The sequence below is a fragment of the Parasteatoda tepidariorum genome, chromosome 9 (assembly GCF_043381705.1).
Source record: "Parasteatoda tepidariorum isolate YZ-2023 chromosome 9, CAS_Ptep_4.0, whole genome shotgun sequence".
In the NCBI taxonomy this organism is placed as follows: domain Eukaryota; kingdom Metazoa; phylum Arthropoda; class Arachnida; order Araneae; family Theridiidae; genus Parasteatoda; species Parasteatoda tepidariorum.
In genome coordinates, this window is record NC_092212.1 from 24,414,229 (window position 1) to 24,438,747 (window position 24,519).

General features: G+C 32.4%; 1 protein-coding gene across 1 annotated transcript in view; it reads right to left on the bottom strand.

The window, feature by feature from the left end:
* LOC107438594 (MAM and LDL-receptor class A domain-containing protein 1) overlaps positions 1 to 14,121 on the bottom strand; it is a 184,169-nt gene extending 170,048 nt beyond the window's left edge. Inside the window, exons 1-4 of the mRNA XM_071185593.1 lie at positions 13,825 to 14,121; positions 9,610 to 9,651; positions 6,811 to 6,954; positions 3,494 to 3,629 (exon numbers count right to left, since the gene is read on the bottom strand). Of these exons, the coding sequence (XP_071041694.1) occupies positions 3,494 to 3,629; positions 6,811 to 6,954; positions 9,610 to 9,651; positions 13,825 to 13,912 (410 nt within the window). The 5' untranslated portion in view covers positions 13,913 to 14,121. The remainder of the gene's footprint in view (positions 1 to 3,493; positions 3,630 to 6,810; positions 6,955 to 9,609; positions 9,652 to 13,824) is intronic.
* Between the last annotated feature and the right edge of the window lie 10,398 nt (positions 14,122 to 24,519).

Below are 24,519 nucleotides of genomic sequence, written 5' to 3' on the forward strand. Positions count from 1 at the left end.
GCTTTCTGAGGAAAACTACAAAATGTGCCAAAATGTAATTTTTTTAAATTAAAAATTAGATGTTTGCCGTGTAAGTAGAAGATGCGAGTAAATAATAGAATAAAAGAAAACAACAACTTGGTTTATTTTTCATTAGTAATGTGAATCATTAATTGTGATATTTTTACAGTTTCCAAATATAAATATTTAAAATATTATCATTCAATTGTACTAACCATGTACAAGGATTTTATTTTATAACCATCGTTGAACAGCAGATTCAATTTTGTATTTACGCTTACCAATGATCAATTCCGTAGCCTTGTAATTTTGAAATACATCCAGAAAACAAGGAAACACCTAGATCAAGGATGGAGAGAAAATTGCCTTCGTGGAGTACTTTTGATGGAATTAATCCGCATCTACGTTACTTGGAAAGGAAAACCACGAAAACCTCCCATGGTTAGCCTCACGGCCAGGGAACTCATTACCCATGATCCGTCTGCCACTCAGGGTATTTTCCGTCAGCTCTGTGGTCGGTGTGAAGCGGGTGCTGAATTCAAATCGACCAGCCACTGCTGTTTGAACCCAGCTCACCTCATTAGAAGGCGAGTGCTCTGTCCCCCTGAGCCATCACTGCTCATATACAATGCAAACACTTTTATACTAACTCTATGTAAGAAAATTTTCTTTTGGAAGCAAATGTTTTTGAAAATTTTGCATCGCTAAATTGTTTGCATAATTTGAAATAATTATGCTTGAAGTTTTTTGAAATGATATTATCTGCATACAAAATTTGCTTTGATCAAAATGTGTGTATGAATAAGCGATTTTTCAATATCGCTTTAATTTAAAAAGCATTCTAATATGCCAGTATGATAACTAAAAATTGAAATTAACTTCCTCTCCTCGTTTTGGTAGATCTGAATTTCATATGGCCAAAAATGACACCATTTTTGAAAGCTTCAATCGAAATCTTTCAAATTTTGCCATGTAAAATCTTTCAAAACACTTGCTGCTAAAAGAATCATTGTTCATAGATGTAATTTTGAAGTGCTTCAATTCTTTTATTTACCACCTGTTGGTGTTCTGTTTTCAATTTGAGCACTGTAATTCAATTTATGTAAATTGAAAACAGTTTTTGGTTCCGATGAATTGCTTAAAATAACTATATCTTTCTGGATTTTGTCATGAATTTAGAAACGTTTCACGACCGTGTAACTCTGAAGTAGTAAATCATATTTCTTGGGGCATGTATTTATCATATTTGTGGGGGCTTGTTCTGTTTTTCATTTTGAGCACTGTAATTCGATTTATGTAAATTGAAAACAGTTTTTGGTTCTGATGAATAGCTTAAAATAACTATATCTTTCTGAATTTTGTCATGAATTTAGAAACTTTTCACAACTCTGAAGTAGTATATCATATTTGTTGGGGCATGTATTTATCATATTTGTTGGGGCTTGTTCTGTTTTTCATTTTGAGCACTGTAATTCAATTTATGTAAATTGAAAATAGTTTTTGGTTTTGATGAATAGCTTAAAATAACTATATCTTTCTGAATTTTGTCATGAATTAGAAACGTTTCACGACCGTGTAACTCTGAAGTAGTATATAATATTTGTTATAGTAGTATATTCTCTAATGTGAAAACTGGTTTTCTGATTAAGCAGTCTAAATAGTTTTTAATTTAAAGAAACAGTGTAGGTTTGAGTTCTATAATGTCATACTTTGAGTGGATAACATAGCTGTCAATTATAACGATTTTTGATAAAGGTTATGTGCAGTGTTAGTTGAAAAACAGACTAAAAGCGTTATAAAGTTACTATAATTTTTTTAAAAATTTTGTCAGACTTTTACACATACTAGGCATAATTTTCAGGTTTCTTCCATATGTTTCTTAAATGTTTAATGTTGTGGTGTTTAAAGTAATTTTAAATCAAATTTTTTTAACACAGTGTCAATATGAGCATAAAATTGACCACCTCTAGAAAACATATTCGTAAAAATCGCTAAAATCCTACCATAATTATTAAAATAAGCATGGGGGATGGGATAGGGGCAGCTGCACGACCCATGAGCCCAATTCAAAAATCAAGACAAGACTAGATCAAACCTATAAATTATGTTTAGTTTTTATCTTAAATAATAATTGATAAAAAATATGAAGCCGATTTTTCTTTTAAATAGTTTATAAAGAAATGGGTTAAATTGTTTAAAAATTCGGTTTAGTTCTTTATTTTTTAAAAATGTTAGAGCAGCAATGCTACATTAACTGGAATGTCAACTATTCCGTTCTCAGAAAAAACTTAAATAAAGTGTTAAAACTTTAATAAAATATTAATAATTCAAACTAAAAATTAAACTTTAATTATTAATAATTTAAACAAAACTAAATGAAATTATTGCAGAATTTCAGTAAATTTCAATATTTTAAAATAGCTCAGAAAATCATTATTCACTCACTACGATGCTGTTATAAAGTTTCATTTTATATGAATTTCGATTTAAACATAACTTTAACTGCGGACAAAGCAGAGTCAGCTGGAGCCTCTGTATTAACCAAAATAGCAGATCCTATAATAATCTTTCGAAATGTACTTAACGGTATTAAATACCTTTTACAACGTTAGAATTTTCATTTTAAAGTTATGGAAAAATAACGGACAGTAATCTGTCTAACCAATTTACCATAAAATATACGTTAAAGAACACTTTTTACCTTTACTGTTTTGAAACCGTTCGCAACTAAACTAAACTAAACTCAGAGGCGTAACAGCCCTAGAGGGCCAAGGCCTACTGTGCCCATCTCAGTTTTATTGATCTTGGGCTCTGGGGTGCAGGAGCAGATGTTCCGGTCAGGTGGTCAGCCGAACGCAGAACCCCCAGTGTTTAGTTCCCAAGCATGCTTGATACTCATTTATCAACCCACTGAAGGGATGAAAGGCTGAATCAACCTTGCCCGGCCCAAGGATCAACCAGGGACCTGTGGCACGACAGCGCGAAGAGCTACCCCTCAGCCACCGGGTGTCGCCGTTCAAAACTAGTATGGTTAAAACCATGAATACAAAACTATATAAGATTTTATAGACAAAATATTTCGGCGTCAAAGTTGGGATTCGAATGCCCGTTCTGATGGTCATGAGATTAACAGATTAGCCCCCTTGGCTATACCATCTGCAACGAACTAAGTGACTGTTGTTCTAGTTGATGCGATAAAATTCTAGTTGTTTAACCGTATTATGTTACTGCACAATTAATAAAAGGTTTTTCTCTCAGTTTAAATACCATCTTATTTATAGTTATTAAACTGTTTTGTTTGAATAAGTCAAAATAACAGTTAAATAAATTGTTATTTAACAACTTTTTTCCGAAAAACAGTGTATAGAACTGATGTGACAATGTATAAGAAGTTATAGATATATCTTCAGTTGTATGCTAACAATTTTGAAAACTTCGTCTAAAAGTTAAGTTATTATCTCCCAATAAAATCTCATATAAGCTTATGACTTACTTGTCACCTCCATCGGCATCCATATAATACCAAACACTCAGGCAGAAATCTCCTTTCCACTCCGCTGGCAGCTTGGAGCTAGTTAAAGTTGATGATCTTGTTATCTTATTGTCTCCTTTCAAATACACATAACGCCCTAGTGTTCCAGAGAAAAAATCATCATTATGAATACAGAAGCTAATATTGAGGAGCTTTAACCCCTTGACATTTACAAATTTCTTGATACAGAAATGATATTTAAAAGCACTGTAAACAACAACGGAATGTTGCCAGAGATGCCAACTGCTCCGGACATGCCAAAATAATAATAAAAAAATGGTAAATAACTACAAACTAAATTTTGCAAATATTTGACTATTTTTGGTTGTTTTTTAAAAGGTATAGCATGGCATAACTACTATAAAATGGTGAATTACACTGAAGAGCCAAGAAAACTGGTACAGGCATGAGTATGCAAATAAAGGGGTATGGAGACAATCAAAGTACAGTGCTGCGATCGGCAACGCGTATATAAGACAACGAGTGTCTAGCACAGTTCTTAGATCGGTTACTGCTGCTACAATGCCAGGTTATACAGATTTAAGTGAGTTTGAACGTGGTGTTATAGTCTACTCACGGGAGATGGGACATAGCATCTCCGAGATACCAATGAAATTTGGATTTTCACGTACGACCATTTCACGAGTATACCGTGAGTATCGGAAATCCACCAATATCCCCAGACATGAACATTATTGAACATATTTGGGATGCCTTGCAATGAGGTGTTCAGAAGATATCCCCACCCCCTTTTACTCACACTGGTTTATGGACAGTCCTGCAGGACTCATGGTGTCAATTATCTCCAGCACTACTTCACACATTGATCGAATCCATGCAACGTCGTGTTGCGGCACTTCTGCGTGCTCGCGGGGGCCCTGCACGATATTAGGCAGGTATACCAGTTTTTTTGGCTCTTCAGTGTATATAAGCCTACGTATTATTTAGACACAGTGGAGGATAAAGAACTACTTAATTGAATTTATTAAACCAAGAATCGCAATTGATAAACTACCACTTTAAAATATTTATTTGCTGACCGGAGCTAGTTGGCATCTCCGCGTTGAAGACGTCTGAGACACGTCAATTATTTTTTTGACTTATGGAACAAACGACGTTTCCCAAACGTCTTTGTATGTCAACAGGTTAACAGTTTCAGGAGCCAAAGTTCCATTCTTGGAACATGTCTCTTTTTCAAATTGTTAAAGACTGGTAACTGAAATCTTTCAATCTCAGCACTTAAAATTGGAAAAGCTGAATATTTCTAACAACCAGAATATATTAATAATATAAATTTATATATTATCTGCACTGTGCAGAGATGCCAACTTAGTTTTTTATTAGTTATCTTTACAGCCTTTTAGCCCTTTTTTTTTGCTGGTTTGGTTAGGGAATTGCGACTCACGACTCACGCTGTTTATCAATCGCAGCTGCTGATCTAGAATATGGCCACTTATCATCACCACGGACGTGGCGGAAAGAGACAAACCGAGACTCAAACACGAAACTCAACGATACAGGAGATACAACGATGGATGGAAATTCCACATGAGGAATGCGGACGTGGCGGAAAGCGTCAAACCGAAAGCCCGAGACGTAATCCTATGACGATTGAACCACCCACGGATCCTATGGAATTAGAGATATATGAGAGAATGATGGAAGCATACGGGAAAATAAACAGTGAAGCNGCACCACATCGGATTTCAATAAATTGTTCGATATTGATATAATCAGTGATAATTCGAATTTCAGCCCAATTACCGCCTTTTTATGCTCAGACTGCATACTATCAAAATACTATTAACTTTATCATACAACTCTACTCAAGGGGATCTCCCCAATCCAAAGATGATTTTCCCTTCAAAACTAAAGATTTACTCCTTAAGGACTTGACTTGTTGTTACAACATACTACAACTTCAAAGATATATAGGACCTCCCAGAATACAACAAAACAGAATCGATGAATCGGTTAGTGGCGCTTCGCGCCAAACGCCGAGATAACCCCAATATCCAGCATCCAACCAACAATTATGTCTAGTTAAATTATTTAAAAAATTTGCAAAATTATTCAAATGTTTGTAAATTTTAGTTTGTAGTTGTTTACCGTTTTTTAAATTATTTTGACCTGTCCGGAGCATTTGGCATCTCTGTCTGTATACCATTCTGGAATAGCTTTAAAACGCTTATTATACAAATTTTTTCTTTATTTTCTATAATCCTCACTGACTGTTATGGCCACGATGAATGAGCAAAGGCAATGATTGATAAGTGAACTCTATTATAAAAAAGTTGCTATGCTTTTTATCCTCACAAATTAGGTGTTAGTAGTATTAAATATTATTATAATTTTTAAATAAACATTCAGCTACTTTTTTGTTAAAGGCACTTTTTCCATTACTGGAAAATAAGAATCTGGCTGGTAAACGGCTTATAGTTTTGATCTTACTGCAAAAGATTTTTTACTGTTTGCTATGTTCAGACTTTAATATTTATTTAATTATTTTCTATATAAAGGTGAAAGTTGCTATTCAAGACTGGTTATTCACTATGGAGGTAGATTTCTATGACTAAGGCTTACAAAAGCTTGTAGAATGTTATGACAAATGTTTAAACAAATCTATAAGTATAAAATAATTGGAACTTTGTTTTTTTACTTATTTTCGGATGTCAATGTTTGGGCGTTGAAAACTATCAAGTTATGCTTTTTTTAATTATTTATTATTTTTATTAGAAAATATAAAAATCTTTAGAACAATCATTTAATAATAAACATTAAATCACGAAATGCAAAGATATGCATATAGACCCATTTACCATATGAATAAGTATTAATCCTAGTCTATTCATGTTAGTGCTAGTAGCTTACTTGCCAACTTGCACGGTCGTTGAAAAGTATTTTACAAAGTGGTGCAATTAAGTTTGGAAGAATTTTTTAAAACAACGTTATTAATACATATACAAGTATAAGTATAATTAGCCAACAAATAGATCTTACTGCAGTGGTAGCTAATAGGAATTACGGTAGTTAATGATTTAAATTTGCCACCATATAACATTTTCTATGCACAATTTTGCCAGGTCTCTTATTCTTGTTAAAAATAATTTATAGCGATGATCTAAATCATAGTAAATTTAAATTTATTAAATCGAAAGTAACAAGATAAAACCTAAGCCTCTGTCAAAAATTATAAAATAAATACCACTAGAGAGAGAAAAATTGGCAAACATGTCACTGAAATCAATGAAGAAATATGAAACATCGTAATTACTCACCTAAATAATTTCCCTGGGTATGATCAAAATTTGGCATTCTGTCTTTACTTTGTTTCGGAACACTTGTTTTCCAAATAACTTTTGATCCCTCGGCAGTCCATGAACATAGATTCCCATCGTCAAAATTACAATAAATGTCACTAACTAAAAAAAAATATCTATATATATATTGGGGGTCCGGAAAGTAATGTCGTTTCGGTACATTTGATATTTGTTATCTAGATTTAATTTCTTAATCAAAAATGTATTCACCCTCGTTAGCAACAACCTTTCAATGCCGGGTCGAAAATGACTCGAAATAGATCGAAACAAATGAATTGGTTTATAAGACTGACGAATATTTAATGTGCCGAAACGACATTATTTTCCGATCCCCTTAATATATATGAGTTCATTTTTAACATGCATTTTGAGAATCGTTGAAAGAGTTATTACTTTTTTCATCAGAAGGTCTCCACAGGGTTTTTAACAAGTTGTCTGTGCAAACTAAAAGTGTAAATAAGTGTAACATCTATTATAAAAATACTCGAAAGAAATTTATCTTACTTTATTTATAAATTTTCTAAAGTGAAATGTCATGGTTGGCAAAGAAGTAAGGCAATCCAATCATATTCATTAATTAAGCAGATTTTAAGATGTATATATGCTACCACTCTCTTATTTTTACTAGATGATCTATTAAATAGCTTTAATGTAAAATGTTTTACTTGCACGATGGTCAGATCATCAATTATGTCTTCTTTTTTTTTCAAAAATCAATTATTGTACATATCAAATCATGTTTTATCTATATTTTTAATTTAAGTCTACAATCAATATTTCTAGTGTTATGTAAAAACGTCAATTTGTCATATTGAATTATTTCATTGTTTTATTATTTCACAAGCAAACGGCTTGACTTTTTTATGGCTACCACAATGTTTGCCAAATCAATGTATTTTACCTTACTGTATGTAATTTAATGATGAATGGGATAGGGGTCGCTTCGCGGCAAAGGGGCCCAGTTTATTTAAATAAAGAAAGAATGGTCAGATCGGACTACCTTTAACCCTTTGGCGCCGACTGTCACAAATACGTGCCAGCTTAAAACCGCATCAATCAGGGTAAGAAGATAGAACTGGTAATCAAAGTAATTCTTTAGCAGTTTATTTGTGAACGGGGTAATGATAATTTGCTTTATTTAATTCACCACTACTTAGTTTGAATTAAAAATTGCATAGTTACACTTTTAACACGCATTATTGGATGTGTTAGATTTCAAGTGAAAGCAAACATAAATCTGTCAAATTAGCTAAGCGAAAACTTAAGCTACCGCTTTTTATTTTTTGCTATCCTGATACTGATTCCTTACAATTACATATATGACTCGCTCGTCCCGAAAATTTTAAGAAACCATGTTGAGGCTTTCAGCTAACACGTTCACGCTGAGGTGACCCACCGGTGGGTCACGTTAGATTGTCTCATCTTGGCAGCGCACCGAAGTAAAAACTGGTAACAATAAATTTCATTTTTCAGTTTTTTTCCGGGAATAATGAAAATCCATTACTACCAATTGTTTTAAACGGATGAAATTTTTATATTTAATTGCTTCTTCGCCGTGATAAATTTCTTTACAATCAATTGTTATTATTGAGAATAGATTAACTCCTCCCGAATATTATCTAATATTGAAATAGTTCTTCTACCAGTATTTTCTCTTTTCCTGTACCAGTATTTTCACTTTTCCCGGCATGTACGTGTTGAAGGAGGCGGTGGTAGTGATATGTTCTCATACCTGGCAACTTTTAATCCCTGCCATTATCATTTTTCCCTGTGGTATTAATATGAAATTAAAACTTCAATTTTAAGCAAACAAATACGTTGCATTTGAAAAAACTTAAATTGACAACCATGACAGTAACGCATATTAATATGTGTGCTTAATTTTTGTAAGAATAGTGGTGATCAAAATCATTTAAATATTAAGTTTATAAAAGAAAAAATAGTATATATTTACTACCACTTTGAATATGAAAATAAAATCTTCGGGAAGAGTTGGCAGGTATGTTATATGCATCAAGTGCGCCTACAAACCTAAAATGTATGTTAACGATAGAAAAATAAAAGCTTTAATTTTATTGTTGTGAAATTTACTATATAACCGTAGAATAATCACACAGGTTTCTGAAATCAACATTTAATTAATTAAAAAAAAAGGAATTTGGAATACGCAGTTATAAAAAACATTCCACACTAAAATAGATTAAAATAGACTAAAATAGTTGGCAGGTATGTGTTCTCAATATTTCAGAAAAATAAAGAAAATTCTCATGAATCATCATCAATTTATGAAGTTTAACCGGTTAATGCCCAGCGTCATATATTTAGGACAGTTCCTTTTTTCAAAAACATTCATTGTGGTCGGAAACTTTTTTCAGCATTTTCATTTATCTGGGTGAATTAAGAGATTCTCAGATACCACAATGATTTAGTTATTTCTGATTAGATCTAGAATTATAAGGAGCAAACACTTTTTGGTCTATCAAAGACTTTTTGAATGCCCTAACAGTAAAAAAAACAATTAATTTCGAAAATATATTATACCAATTTTTCCATAAAACCACTTTTTATATCATTTCAATATATAAATTCGGAACAAAACGGGTTAATCATTTAGGATTCCATTGCAGAAAATAATTAGGAACCATTGCATTAGAATTTCACGCATGTTATTATAGTTACATTAGGCGGTATACTATAAATGTAACCAGTATCTAAATACTTAGGTACGAAATTACTAAAAAACTACAAATTACTTACGAGGCATTTGAGTAACAGCATCTGGAATATTTGAAGACGATTCTAGAAATAAGTAAATAGCCATAATTAGGAATTTTAAAATTAAAAAAAAAAGGATAAATCTTAAACTTTTATGCACAAGAATATTTTTAATATTAAAAAAGTACATCTTCTATAAAAACTCATAATTCACTTTATATAAACTTTTGAAAAAAATAAAACAGCAGCATCGTTGCATAGGCAGTAAAAAAGTATTGTCGGTAGACTTGACAAATTTGCCTTTTTTAAGCTTTCCAACTATTTGTTTTCTTCAAATTTATACTCTTTAATAGGTATTTTTTCTAAATGCCCTTTTCATTAACGTGCCTTTTAAAATTTAAAAACAATGTTTTGCATTAAAGTAGTCTGTTTTAATACCTACCGACATTTGCACATTTTTTGGAATGTTATTACAATAATAGAAAATTTACAATGATAATTCTAAACAGTTTATTTTCAGGTTCATTAAAACCTAAAGTACCTATCAAATGATTGTCAAACCTTTATAATCTTTGATTAAATTATTTACTTACAATGGTGATCAAAATCATTTATAATCAAATTTTGAAATGAAAAAAGTATCTCAAAAACATAACTGTTAACTTTTTCTAAGAATAATTTTTTTCCAGTGGTAGTGAAGTAAAAAAAAAAGTCACTTTTATACTTTGACAAGGCTTTAATGTACATTTTTCCAAAAATCCTACATTTAAATATATGTTCAGTTTAATAATTTGTAATGGTGGTTAAAATTATTTTAAATTAAATTTATAAATTATAAGTTGAAACTGAAAAGCGTGAGTTTTGCTATCACTTTAAATATAAAAATAAAGACTGGTAAATCCAGAAGAACTGACAGCTATGCAAAGGTGGTCCAAAAGAGGAAGTTATTGCACGCTCAGCGATTTTAAAGTGCCCGAAGGAGCTATAAGACCATATTATTCGGCCAATTCAATTCCGGTACCTCAACAAATTACGCCTGAAACGCCGACTACTTCAGCTGACACCCCAGCTATGGAAATCAACGACGGAGACCAGTATACGGAACAGACCTCTGACTCAGAAAGTATTTTCAAAAACAACACAGAACCTCCTACAAAGAAAAGGAAACAGAAGAAAAAGCCAGCTGATGTCAAAAAAGCTGAAGATAATTACGCAATCACGACTACAAATAGCTGCTCTTCTTCACTGCTAGAGACCTCCACTATCTTAGCACCATCAGAATCCAAAGAGTATTTCAACAAAGCTCCAGATCCACCCACAACTTCAGTGAAAGTTCTACATAACAAGTTTACAAAAGTTTTAATCCGTGGACTACCACTTGACTTCAAAACAGAGGATATTTCCATTGAATTAGGGAAATTAAACATCGAAACCCACAACGTAATACAGTTTAAAAGAAGAGTGGGCGGGACCTACAGGCTCCTCCCACTTTTTCTCACAATCCTTAGAGTAACGGAGAATCACCGGCAAATTTTCACCATCACAGACATGCAGCGGATTCCAGTCCGAGTAGAACGTTTTCGTGGCGGTCGGGGACCGCTGCAGTGTTTTAATTGTCAGGAATATGGCCACGCTCAACGGACATGCAATGCACCTCCCAGATGCGTGAAATGCGCTGATAACCACCGATCCTTCGATTGTCGTAAGGATAGACTCACACCACCAAAGTGCTGCAACTGTGGAGAAATTCACACCGCAAACTACACGGGATGCAAAGCCCGCCCCAGCAGGAAGGGCCCTTGTGCTGTTCCTTCCACACCAGCTAAATTGGCTCACAGACTTGTATCACTAGTGAAAGAGCTGAAAGACCTACTAAAAAATGAAGAAGTGATTCGTCTTTTGCAAAGGATCCTAGGGTAGACCGCTCTAGTTCAGTGACATTTTATTTCTCATTTCCGGATTTTTCATTCAACATTGAACTCTAAATTCTAGACTTTCAATATATATCTTAATTAAACGTGTGCCAGCTAAATGTAGAAATTTAATATTTATCAATTTCTGTTTATACTTATTCATGTCAACCTATGTATATGTAATACAAATTATGTTTAGATTTAAATATGTCAACAGGTGTCAATTTAGATTCGATATTCAAATGCTATATTTACTATATTTATTTATGTCAACCTACGTATATATATTTCCAATTATGTTTATATTTATATGTGTCAATTTAGATCCGATATTCAAATGATATTTATCTATGTCAACCTATATATATATATATGTGTGTATATGTATATATATATATACATATATATATATATATTTCAAATCATGTTTATATTTATATGTGTCAATTTTAGTTTCGATATTCAAATAATTATTTACCCAAGCAAAGTGCTTGTAATTTTGTATTAGCTACCACATCGACTGCTAAATTCAAAATGTTATCACTTTAAACTTATGTATATTTCTAGATGTATGGGATAGGGGCCGCTGCGCGGCCCAGGTGCCCAATTTTTTTATAAATAAAGTAAGTAAGCTATGCAAAGGCTTGATTGTCGATGCCGCTTTAAATGTGTGCAGTTCGCAAACAATTAAATGGATCGCCATGAATAACTTTTGATCTAATAGTTGGATCTTCACGTTGTAAAACTGTAAGTTAATAGGTCGAGGGTGTGACCTCAGATATGCTAATTAATTAGTGTAATTGTAAATTACGACATTCGACACAAAAACGTACATTATCTGAATAAAACATACCTTTTTTACTGATGGATTCGGATTTCTGACCCCCAAAATATAGGGGTTAGCCACAATATGGAAAATATGGTCAAAATAGTTTGACAAGGAGAGCGGTCCAAAGTTTAGACCCCTTAAAGTTAAATTTACTTTTTTCATATTTCGTCATATCTCGAGAACTTTTAAGCAAATTGAAACCATTTCTCGCCCAATTATAAAAATTTTTTATCCTAAGATAATTCAATAATTCCATGCAAAATATAACTTTCAGTAAATTATTCTTATTTTTTATTATTTCACTTAAATTAGTCGAAAATATTTTGAATTGTAAGGTATACAAAATTTAATACCATTTTGAAGAATGTCATTTTAAATGGCAAAATGCAAAATTCAGCGAAATCTGTCGAATAGTTGCTGAGTTATCGAATTTTGAAAAAGTCCTTTTCGTCGAACTTTTCGGATTTTTTTCATTCCATCAAAAGTTATTTAGGGTGTTCCATCTATTCTTTCTGCGCACTCTACATATTAAAGAAACATTTCAAAAAAACTGTGAACATTAATGGCAAATATTTAATTTTTTACACTGCTGAAAATGGAAATTTTTCTGTTGTGTAACTGTTCTGTTCTGTGGTTTTTTAAAAAAAACATATATTTTTGTTATAGAATGTGGAAATATCACACAGTCTCTTCTCATCCCCATAGTATTAAAACTGCAATGTGTAAAAGTTAAAAATTATTAACATACCCGCTAACTTTTAAACTTTTCAAAGATTATTTTCCCCATTAGTAATCGAAGAAAAATTGAATTACAGTAGTAAGCGGAAATATACTTCACGTTCTGTAAAAACTTCAACACAACATAACGCGATTATGTGTTTATAAATGTGTTTAATATATCTATATATTTGATAGATTGTGTGTATATAGAAAGTGTTAGTATCAATATGAATCCATAATTTTATCCAGTCTCAGTATGTCTATAAGTTTGACCATTTTTATGTAAACTACATTTTTATGTGAAAAAAAAACACTCTGTATGTCTATATGCATGACCATTTTTATGTAAACTACATTTTTATCAGGTGCATCTCAATTAGTTAAGTTATGATTTAAGTTAATCTCAATTAGTTAAGTTATGCTTAAGTCTCAATTAGTTAAGTTATGCTAGAAGAAATTAAGCAATGTCAATGAAGAAACAAACCACTGTATGTCTGTATGCTTGACCATTTATATGTAAACTACATTTTTATATGAAAAAAAACACTCTGTATGTCTATATGCTTGACCATTTTTATGTAAACTACATTTTTATCAGGCGCTTCTCAATTAGTTAAGTTATGCTTTAAGTTAATCTCAATTTGTTAAGTTATGCTAGAATATATTAAACAATGTCAATGAAAAAAAAACACTCACGTTCTAAGATTTTAAAGTTAGAAACCAGTTAGTAGCAAAATCTTAATTATACATATATGAAAAATTGGTTTTAATACATTAAAATTTACCCGCACTTACCTGAAAAATGTAATCCAAATAAAATGATTATAAACGAAGCCTTTTTAAGCATTGAAATCATGATTCTTTGTAATTTAACGATGCACATTATCCGTTATCCTTCATTGTTATCGATGAGTATATTTCTCACAAAATTTCAAAAGCAGGAAAATTGAGAAAAAAATTCTAATAACGTTTTAAAAATGAAAAAACAAGACAGTTTTTCAACAATTATAATTATCAAAAATCCTTGAGTAGTAAGCAAAGTGTTTGACTACTATTTAGTAAAGTTAAGGGAGTAATGATATTCGTATTTCTGAACATTGTTTGGTAGTTACAAAGATAACAAGTTATTGTTTTAATCTTTTCGTGTTGATAATAATATACACGAATTCAATTGATATTTCATGTAAGAATTCAATAGATTTTTCATATAAAAGAACAGTTATTGTTCGATCAGATAACTCGCAGGAAATGATAACTAAAAAGAAACTGATAACGACAAATATTCTTAAAAGAGAAAGAACATCAATTTTAAATAATCTCAATCTCAACGATACTTAGAATTGTTGAGTGACAAAGAATGAAATATTGTATATTCTCTTTGTTGATTTTTATATGTTGATTTTTCTTTGTTGATTTTATTAATTGACTTTTCCCAACTCCTTGATGTCTTACGATCATTTTTAAAAATTCTCTCACAATTCATCGGTGAACTTTTAATATTTTTGGACATAGTTCAAAATGCGTATTTAAAAAAATGTACCCAACTCTAGAAATAGCTATTTGAAAACATGGATATAGCTCCTTGAAATTCATGTTTAAGAACATGGACGCAGCCCCTTCAAATGCGTGTTTAAGAAAATGGATACAGCTCTTTGAAATGCGTGTTTAAGAAAATTAACACAACTCCTTGAAATGCGTGTTTAAGAACATGGATGCGTGTTTAAGAACATGGATACAGCTCTTTGAAATCCGTGTTTAAGAAAATTAACACAGTTCCTTGAAATGAGCGTTTAAAAAATGGATGTAACATAAAATGCTCGTTCAAAAAAAAAAGAACATGGCATTTGATTTCGTATCGATCGAAGTCAATTTCCTTAAGTACGCATTTTGAGCCATATACTAAATAAAAGCCTCACCGATAAAATGTTTTTTTTATTTTCACTTTTACTATTAATTTTTAATTCTCTGTGAAAATAACTTTAGATGAAAACAAGCGTTATGTTAATGATACTGTAAATTTTTTATTGGAGTACCAGTTTATCACTTTCGTTATGGCAGTGCTGTTACGCCGAAATGACACCACTGAACGGTGCAATACGCCGCCAAAGGTGCACATAGGGTTGTCGGTTAGTTTAATGTTAGTACTATTAAGTGTTATATAACAATATATTTTGAGATTTTGCATTTGTCAGAAATATAATTGCAGCCCTGCTAACTATTCCTCTTTTTGTGGAAAATATTTTTCTAATATTTAGTGTGGTAGCAAAATTTATACATTCATACTTTATGTTTATTTGAATAAATGTAATTAAATTGAAGTTAACCCTTTCGGAATAGGCGAGTCATAAATGTATTCGTTAGGAATCAGTATGGTAAAAAGTAAAAAGTGGTAGCTTAATTTTGGGCATAGCTAATTTGTCAGATTTATTTTTGCTTTCACTTTAAATCTAACACGTCCAATCCATGTGTGTTAAAAGTGTAACTATACAATTTTTTATTCGAACTAAGTAGTGGTGAATTAAATTACTATCATTACCCTACCCCATACCCTCCAACTTATGAGGATTTTGAAAATAATTCTTTCTAGTGGTAGCGAACCAAAGTAGAAATTTTTAAAGCAAATGGATCTCTCATAAAACTTTTATCAGAACTTAAGAATCTAGCCATATGGCCTGCACTTTTATAAGTAATAGTGGACAAGTTACGCTAAAATTAATTTTTTTTAAATATTAAGACATTAATTTTGCTACCGTTTGAAAAGAAGATTTCTGAAACTACGGAAATTCCGTAGCAGTTGGAGGGTATGCCCTACCCACAAATAAACTGCTATAAAAATAGTTTTATCTTTTTTTACCCTGGTTATCGCCACCCTGAGAATGCATATTTGATTTGCCCGTCTCGAAGAGATTAAAATTTTTATAGTTAACTAGCTGTGTCTCTCAAGGATTTCACAGGTAACTAAAAGTGTAAAACGTGGTGATTAATAAAAAGCGAAAATAAATTAAATAAGATTACAGTTAGAAACATCTATGTAGTTTTTTTTTCCAGCTTGCGATTGAAAATGCCAGCAAATAACTTTTTCTCTTTATACATGAACAATTTACAATATAAATCATGATGGTATTTATGTTTGGACAATTCAATAAGTTTAAATACCAAACATGAATTAAGAGCTTTTACTACATCTTACATTTTTAGCAGTCTGTGGTATCCCTGCTCTCAGTAAATGTGTTAAAGTGATCTCTAACGTTCAGCAAAAAGCTAGATAAAAAACTTTTTTGACAGGCATAACAGATGGTAGACATGGAAAAGTGATCGGCTTATAAAACAAATTTAACACATTCATATTTTAGTTTTGGTGTTATTATTACAAAATAGGTAAATAGTCCCCCACGAAGGCAAATTTCACCCAATACTTGATCCAGGAGTTTCCTTGTCTTCTGGATGGGGCTTAAAATTTCAAAGCTACGGAGTTGAACAGTGGTTGTCGTAAACTCAAAATAGGGTCGGCTGCTCAAAGACGGTTATAAAATAAAATATAGGTGAATAAGGCGAGCTAGTTCGATTCCCAGCAATGGCTGGTTGATGCGAATTCCGCACTCGGCTCACACCGACCGCAGGGTTGACGTAAAATATCCTCAGTGGTAGACAGATCATGGGTTAGAGTCACCTTGCCGTCAGGATAACCGTGGGAGGTTTTTAACTCCATGTAGTTCAAATACGGGTTAGTTCTGTCAATAAGTATTCCACGAAGGCAAATTTCCCTCAATACTCGATCCAAGAGTCCCCTTGTCTTCTGGGTCGGGTTCAAAGTGACAAGGTTTCGGAGTTGAACTTTGGTAGTCGTAAAATCAAAATTTTGGCGACTGTTTAATGATGGTTATGAAATAAAATATAGGTAAGTCGAATATTAGCCAAATGCAGTTTGAAAAAAGTGTGAGAGTGTAATCAAAAGATATCACGCTGACTCCAGGCAAATATGGCACCTGAACACACAGAGCATCGCTTGGATGCCGGATAAATACGACTCTTGTTCAAACAAGGCAGCGAGTGGATGCCGGCTAAATACAACACTCGTGCAAGCAGGGCATCGCTTGGACGCCGATTAAATACGGCGGTCGTACACACCGGGCGTCGTGTGGAAGTCTATCAAACGGCACTCGTACACACAGGGCAACGCTTGGATGTCGATTAAATACGGTGTTCGTACCCATTGTTTTTTTTTAGCAGAAAATTATTCTAATGAAATCGATAGTAAATTTTTCTCGAAATTTGAAGACCAATTTGTAATATTACGCGAATTTTTACGAGTGCAAACTTTACATGAGTAAAAAGAGCATCATTTTTCAAGCTATCAAACATTATCTTTTGAACTGTGCCAGCAATTTTTACATGTTAAATTTCCCAAAAACATTGCTGCTACAAGAAAGATTGTTTAAAGCTTATATAGAAATTTTTAAAATCTTTGTCATGGTTGGTTGGTTGGTTTCGTATGCCTGTTTAGACAGAGGGTTGCTATTGTTCTTGTTTTCCAGTGGCGCCATCTGCGGCCAAGAATTCGACTTCTGCCACACTCATTCGTCGCACCCGTTTATAGGGCGGATCCATTCATACACCCATTCAATCATCCACAGATCGTAATTTTGATCTGAATCAGAGAACGATCGATCTCCAATCCAGTACCCCCAGAGGTTTTGATTTGTTATGGGAACATGGAGGACTTTGCGAATCGACAGATTTAACGTGCATCAGTCACCATTTTACTACACAGGGAGTTTTCAGCCGGCGGTGTTCGAACCCATGTACTCTCGGACATAGGCCAAGCACCCTACCGACCAGGCTATCCCGGCCAAATCTTTGTCATGTTACTGTATTTTGAAGCCAATTTCTATGGCTACTAAGTGGTTCATAAATTGCCCCAGCCCCTTAATTTTTCAGCATCAAGTTTTAAGTTTTTAACTGAATATTTCTTTTTCCGGATATTGAAAGTAGTTCCAAATATATAACCTTCAACAGCAACAGTTTTGTTTGAAATTGATTTTAAACTCCTACAGACATACGGAAATTTAAAAAAAAACAAAGGAAAATGGCATGTTAAGGACTCAATTGACATGTTAAGGTAGATTGGCATATTTATGCATCTGGGTTGTTTTCATCATCACCACTAGATTAGCAAGATGACAAATTGCCTAGCAGAGGTATAAAATTTTATGTTTAACTTCTTCGGGGAATGGGCGTCATGAATACATTCGTACAGAATCGAAATCAGGATAGAAAAAAAATGCTTATTTGTGAAAATGTGGCGTGAGAATAGGGGTGAGAGTACAGCTAATTTGACAGGCTTATTTTGCTTTCATTTTAATCAATCAAGTTTAATCACATATCTAATCTATGTTGATTCAAAGGGCAACTATATGATTTTTATTTTGAATTAAATTAATAAAACTATTACTATCGAGCCCACAAATTATCTACTAGTTTTATCTTTTTTACCCTGATTCAGAACGTTTCATTCGAGTACGTGTACGTGACAATCGGGGCGAAAGGATAAAATGTTTGATTTTTAGTTTTTTAAACTTATGTGCCCACCTATAAGATAAAATGTTTAAAAAAATTAGCATTAAAAATCTCTTCACTATTGTTAATCTGACGCTTTAAATTTAATCTCCCTAAACCACGACATTTCTTAGCACTACCCTACTAGTATCGGATGAATCTGCAAAAGGTTTCGTACTGGTAAATAAAAGAAAGACATTAAACAGATCCAAGAAATACATCAGAGTAAGATGCCCTACACGTTAATTAAAATTATGCAAGTTTTAGGTTTTAATTTTCTTCCATTTGATAAAATATTTTAATCGAATGCGGGGCTGCTGGCAACTCTAGAAAAATAGGCTGGCTTTTGGTTTACTTATGAACATTTTTTTCTCCTGCTCGCAAAAACTATGCTCCCATATTTGATGTAATTAATTAAATTTAAAATTATTTTTACCACTGTTATACATAAATAACTGAAACAGTAAAATAAAAAAACAAGATGCCGACTGCTGCAATCCTTGAAAAAATATTTTTAAAAACTGGTAACGAATTAAATAGTAATACTAAATACTTGTAGGATAAGCATAATCACGCTTAATTTCTGAGTATCAGCATTATACCTAGTCCTAGTGTTTAGATTTTATGGGGCCCATGGGCCGCGAAGCGGCCCCTATCCCATTCATCTGGAATTTTTGAACAGTTTTGGTTGAGCAATGAGGTAAGCAGGCAATGGAGTTGCTTTTATGCATTATACAACTACCACGAAGTTGTATTTCGTATGATATCTTGAATTTCTGATGTGTAGTGGTACAAAAAATTTTTAAACTGAAAAATACTCAACTAAAAATAACTTAAACTTCGTTATCATTAGGAAATATTTTTTACAAGCGGTGCTTATTGTCATGTCTGTAAAGTCTTATAGCCAAAGTCTATAGTATAGTCTATGGAACAAATATTTACCTTAGTTAGTATAGTTATATTATATATAAATTAGCATAGTTTATTATACTTATATTATTATTATAAGTACAATAATTTGGTATTTCTGTAATTTTGTAAGTCAAAAGATTTTATTTAGCCTGTTAACAGAAATGTGAACTTGTTTCGCTTTGAGGGTAAATTTGTTTTAATGGAGCAAACTTTTTTTAATAGGTTATTCTTGGTTAAGTTAATTTTCTTTAAAGTTATTTTGCATTTCATTTTATATAATTCATTCCAAAATTTCTTAAAACGCAACTTCTTCCCATTTCTCTTGCCGTTAACTTTTTAAAGTGTTGCTGAAATTCCACAGTAATTTCGATAGTTTTCGTTTTAAATTTTCTATTTCTTATAAAATATTTTGCAGAAAAAGAAGAAAAAGCAACTAGCATTCCTACGTTATTGCGATTAGACAAAAATTGATAAATTTATTAAAAATCACCTGTGTGAAAAAAGTGATAAAACATATTTGTTTAACTAGTGCAAATAAATAAAACATACCAAGTTGTCATTTCCTTTATTATCTACCACTTTTAAATTAAAAAAAACACTAAAGGCAATTTTAAATTAAAAGGTTTAGGTATTTTTAATGCAAATCATACTTGATCTTTCCCAACTTTTTCTTAACCCCTTGGGGACGGGTGATTCAGAAATGCATTCGTACAAAATCAGAATCAAGTTGCAATTAAATAAAAAACGGTAACTTAAATGTAGTCGTTACTAATTTGACAGACTTACTTTGCTTTTATTTTAATTATTGTTAGTTTAATAATATATATAATCAATGTTAATTCAAAGCATAACTAAATAGTTTTATTTTGAACAAAGTAATGGTGAATTAAATAAATCAAACAATTATAACTCCGCCCACAAATAAACTGCTAAAGAAATACTTTGATTACCAGTTTTATCTTTTCACCCTGATTGATACGGTTTTTTGCTGTCACGTATTTGTGACAGTCGGCGCGAAAGGGTTAAGAGCCAAATGCCTTAAAGCAATTTAAAGATCCTTGCACTTAAGGCAATGCGTACCCTCTACCCTGAGCCTGAATGGTTACATATTTACAACGATGGCTCTTTGATTTAAATCTCACTATGTCGGAGCAGGAATATATTCTTCCATCAGTGGCAACAGACAATACTTTGCAATGTTTTTCTCATTAAAATAATCTTCGACAGTCTTAAAAGTTGATTCACCTTTGTTATCTACAATTAACAAGTTGAGCGCCACGTCGTGGCTGACACTGAAATTACATTTAGGCTGTGTCTGCCACCGCTTGCTGACACTGACTTTTCACATAGGCCGCGAAAAACAGCTGGCTGACAGCGTATAACATGATATAGAGCTGTAAAATTTACTTTCTTTTATGGAATTGCAGAAAATTTATTCAAAATTTACTTAATTATTGTGATTCTTGGTTTGATAAATTCAATTTAGTAGATTTTTATCCACCACTACTTTGAAACAATTCGTAGGTATATATAATTCACCACTTTTTTCAGGTATGTCATGCCAGAGGATTATGGGGGAAGCCACTCTTGCACAGTAACATCTTTTTTGACTTGATTTGAACTTCTATTTGAACTCTTATTATTATTCAGAACTCTAATTTTCCATACAGATTATTAAAATAAATACTGCATACTGCCCTTTCAAATTAAAGTTGATCATACTAGATGGCGCCACTAAGGCTTGACAAAATTTATGTAAAACCCTCACGCCTATGAATCACGACTTTTGTATATATATAACCATCATTTATTCATGCTCATATTCAATTTTCTGTACATATTTATGGCAATTAATGTAAATATCGCTGTTCAAGTTGTAATGTTTTCTAATCAAGGTCATATTTTCTGTACATTTTTTCATGGCAATTACTGTAAATATCTCTGTTCAAGTTTGTATTTTCTCTAATCATGGTAATATTATTGTAAAGCTACCACAACGACTGCTTATATTCAAAATGTTTTTAACTCATTTTTGTAGTTTCATGATGAATGGGATAGGGGCCGCTGCGCGGCCCAGGTGCCCAGCTGTTTTTAAATAAAGTAAAGTAAAAGGTATGTCATGCTAAACCTTTTATTTGCTAGCAAAATCTGCCTATATTTGCAAATTTAGCTAGTAGTTATTTTCCGTGTGGCCAGACGAGCAAGCCATGTAAAATTAGCGTGGCATTCAACGTGTTAAGCGTCTTGCAAAAAGCATCTCTTGAATAATTTTTTTCTTCTTTCACAAACCGAACGTATCCCCACAGTAAAGCCTCATTACTTAGCAAGGTTGACTCATCAACTTGAGGGGAAAATTCTTTGGATATCAAAAGTTTGCAAATTGAAACTTAACCCTTTCGGGACAGGCGAGTCATGAACGTAATCCTAAGGAATAAGTATCAGGGTGGTATAAAATAAAAAGCGGTAGTTTGGGCATAGCTAATTTGACAGATTTATTTTTGCTTTTACTTTAAATCTAACACATCCAAACTATTTGCATACCTGCCAACTCTCCCGGATTTTGCGGAAGATTTTATTTTCATATTTAAAGTGGTAGTAAATATATACTATTTTTTCTTTTATAAATTTAATTTTTAAATGATTTTGATCACCACTATTCTTACAAAAATTAAGCTTATATATTAATATGCGTTATTATCATGGTTATTAACTAAACCCAGACCAACAAACTCGAAATAGTTCAAAACAAAATTCTAAGACGCATTACCGGTGCACCTAGATACCTGCCAAACATTAATATCAAAAAAGACCTCAACATCGACCCTATTATGAATTTCATTAACAAATTAAATGCTAGCTTCTATAGCAAATCTAAAAATAATGACCCAGGTGGATTCAACACCCTACTAAATAAAGAGCTTATTGTGGATATGAAAAGCCACAACCCAATCACTGCATTTATGCTCTCTGATTGTATTCTATCAAAACACTACAAATAGTGGCCACCCTTTTATATATATGGATGCTCGCAGAGGGATGCAGAAGGGTGATCCTTGACTCGCGAGCATACCACCCCTAGTCTTTTACCTAACTTTTATATTGCCACTCATACTACATAGTAACCACCATATATAAGGACTATTCACTCTTAGTATATACTAATTCGTGACTTCCGCTTCTGCGTTTTCGCTCGCCACTCTACCCTTCTCTCCATCGACAACATTACAGGCGCCCACGGGCATCACCATAGATGAAAGAGTCAATTGTCCGCTTCGCGGACAGGCACTCTGTACACTACTCCAGTTCAAGTTCATGGTTGTCAACTTACTTTTTTTCAAATACAACGTATTTGTTTGCTTAAAATTGAAGTTTTAATTCCATTTTAATACCACTGGGAAAAATGATAATGGAAGGAATTAAAAGTTGGCAGGTCTGCATTTGTGTTAAAAGTGTAACTATACAATTTTTAATTCGAAATAAGTAGTGGTGAATTAAATAAATCAAACAATTAGAACCCCGCCCACAAATAAACTGCTAAAGAATTACTTTGATTACCAGTTTTATCTTTTTACCCTGGTTGATACGGTTTTATGCTGGCACGTATATGTGACAGTCGGTGCGAAAGGGTTAAACGACTTCAGCCATCTCATCAATGCGTCACAGTGCTGTATCGTTGCTTAATAAGATATTTTTGATGACATTAGATGCTGCTGGATGGTGTAAAACAGCTTCTAAAACGTTTTTGACACTCGGCAGTATCAACTCTTCGCCGATGGTATGAGCTTCCCAAATTTAGCAATTAATTTTCATACATTATAAAAGGCTATCAAACCATCGTCGCAGTTTTGTGATGAGTTTAGCTAGTAAGCCTAAAACCGAAGATGCCTTCAGATACATCTATTTGGTGTTCGTGAAAAATGACAAATCTTTATTTTGTTTGTCAGGAGGAATTTTTTGCAAATGCTTCTGCAAACGGGAAGGTTACATTGCCTTATTGGATAAAACTTTGTTACAAAGTAAACACACGAGTAGTTGAGAGTTCGACCAAATCCGACCTTCGTACATGACAACGCTTCTTTCTGTTAGCCGACATTGTTGGCAGGAGCAAAATACAAACTATGAAAGAAAATCAACTATTTCTCAAAATTAATAAATAATTTACGATAAAGAACTAATTCGCGTACGTTCCTGGCCAAATAAAACAATCAAATTGAATCGAAGCAGGGGAAAGCGAACGAAAACTACCATATGAAATAGATTCCAAATTAAATATTCACAGTGAGAACGCATACACTTCAATTTTCGCGAAATGGTTTGAATGAGTCAGAGGCAAAAACATCTGACTCTGGTTCGGTTTGGAGAATAGGTGTCGCATAAATTCGTTTTATTGCTGGCACAAATGGTGTATCAGATACACTTGATTTATTATATTAACCTAATATTTTTTCTTTTAAATTAATTTTGGATTAATTTTATTTATTAAATTAATCTTACTGTAAGAAATTTATTTGGGATTTTAAAAATTAAATTTGAATGAGACTACCACCCAAAATAGTAATAACTTGAGTAGTGTTAAAAAAATTAGTTATACGTTAAGCATTTAGTTAGATTCATTTTGTTAGGTTGTTTTTAGTGGTAATTTAAGTAGTGTTGAATAGTTAGTTATACTTTAATTATATATTTAGATTACTGTTCCTTTTTTTCGACACTAATACTAAAAGATATATGAGATCTCTATTGTTAACAGAATCATCCTTTTTTACCCTTTCCGGTACAGCAAATTTTGATTGAAAATTTTAGTCTTTGTTTCGATTGAACATTATCAATTGCACCCTTAGACAGTACATACTAAGTGATGCAATACTTTAGCTCTTAGTTGCTTAAAGAACGAACCATTAGCTCTACATTTCTAGTAGTTTGTAATATTTGTTGAATAAATGTTGCCAGACAGGCTTATACTGTAATAAAAAAGGGTTAAAAGTATGTAGACACAAATGGACTAGAATAAACATACTAAAATTG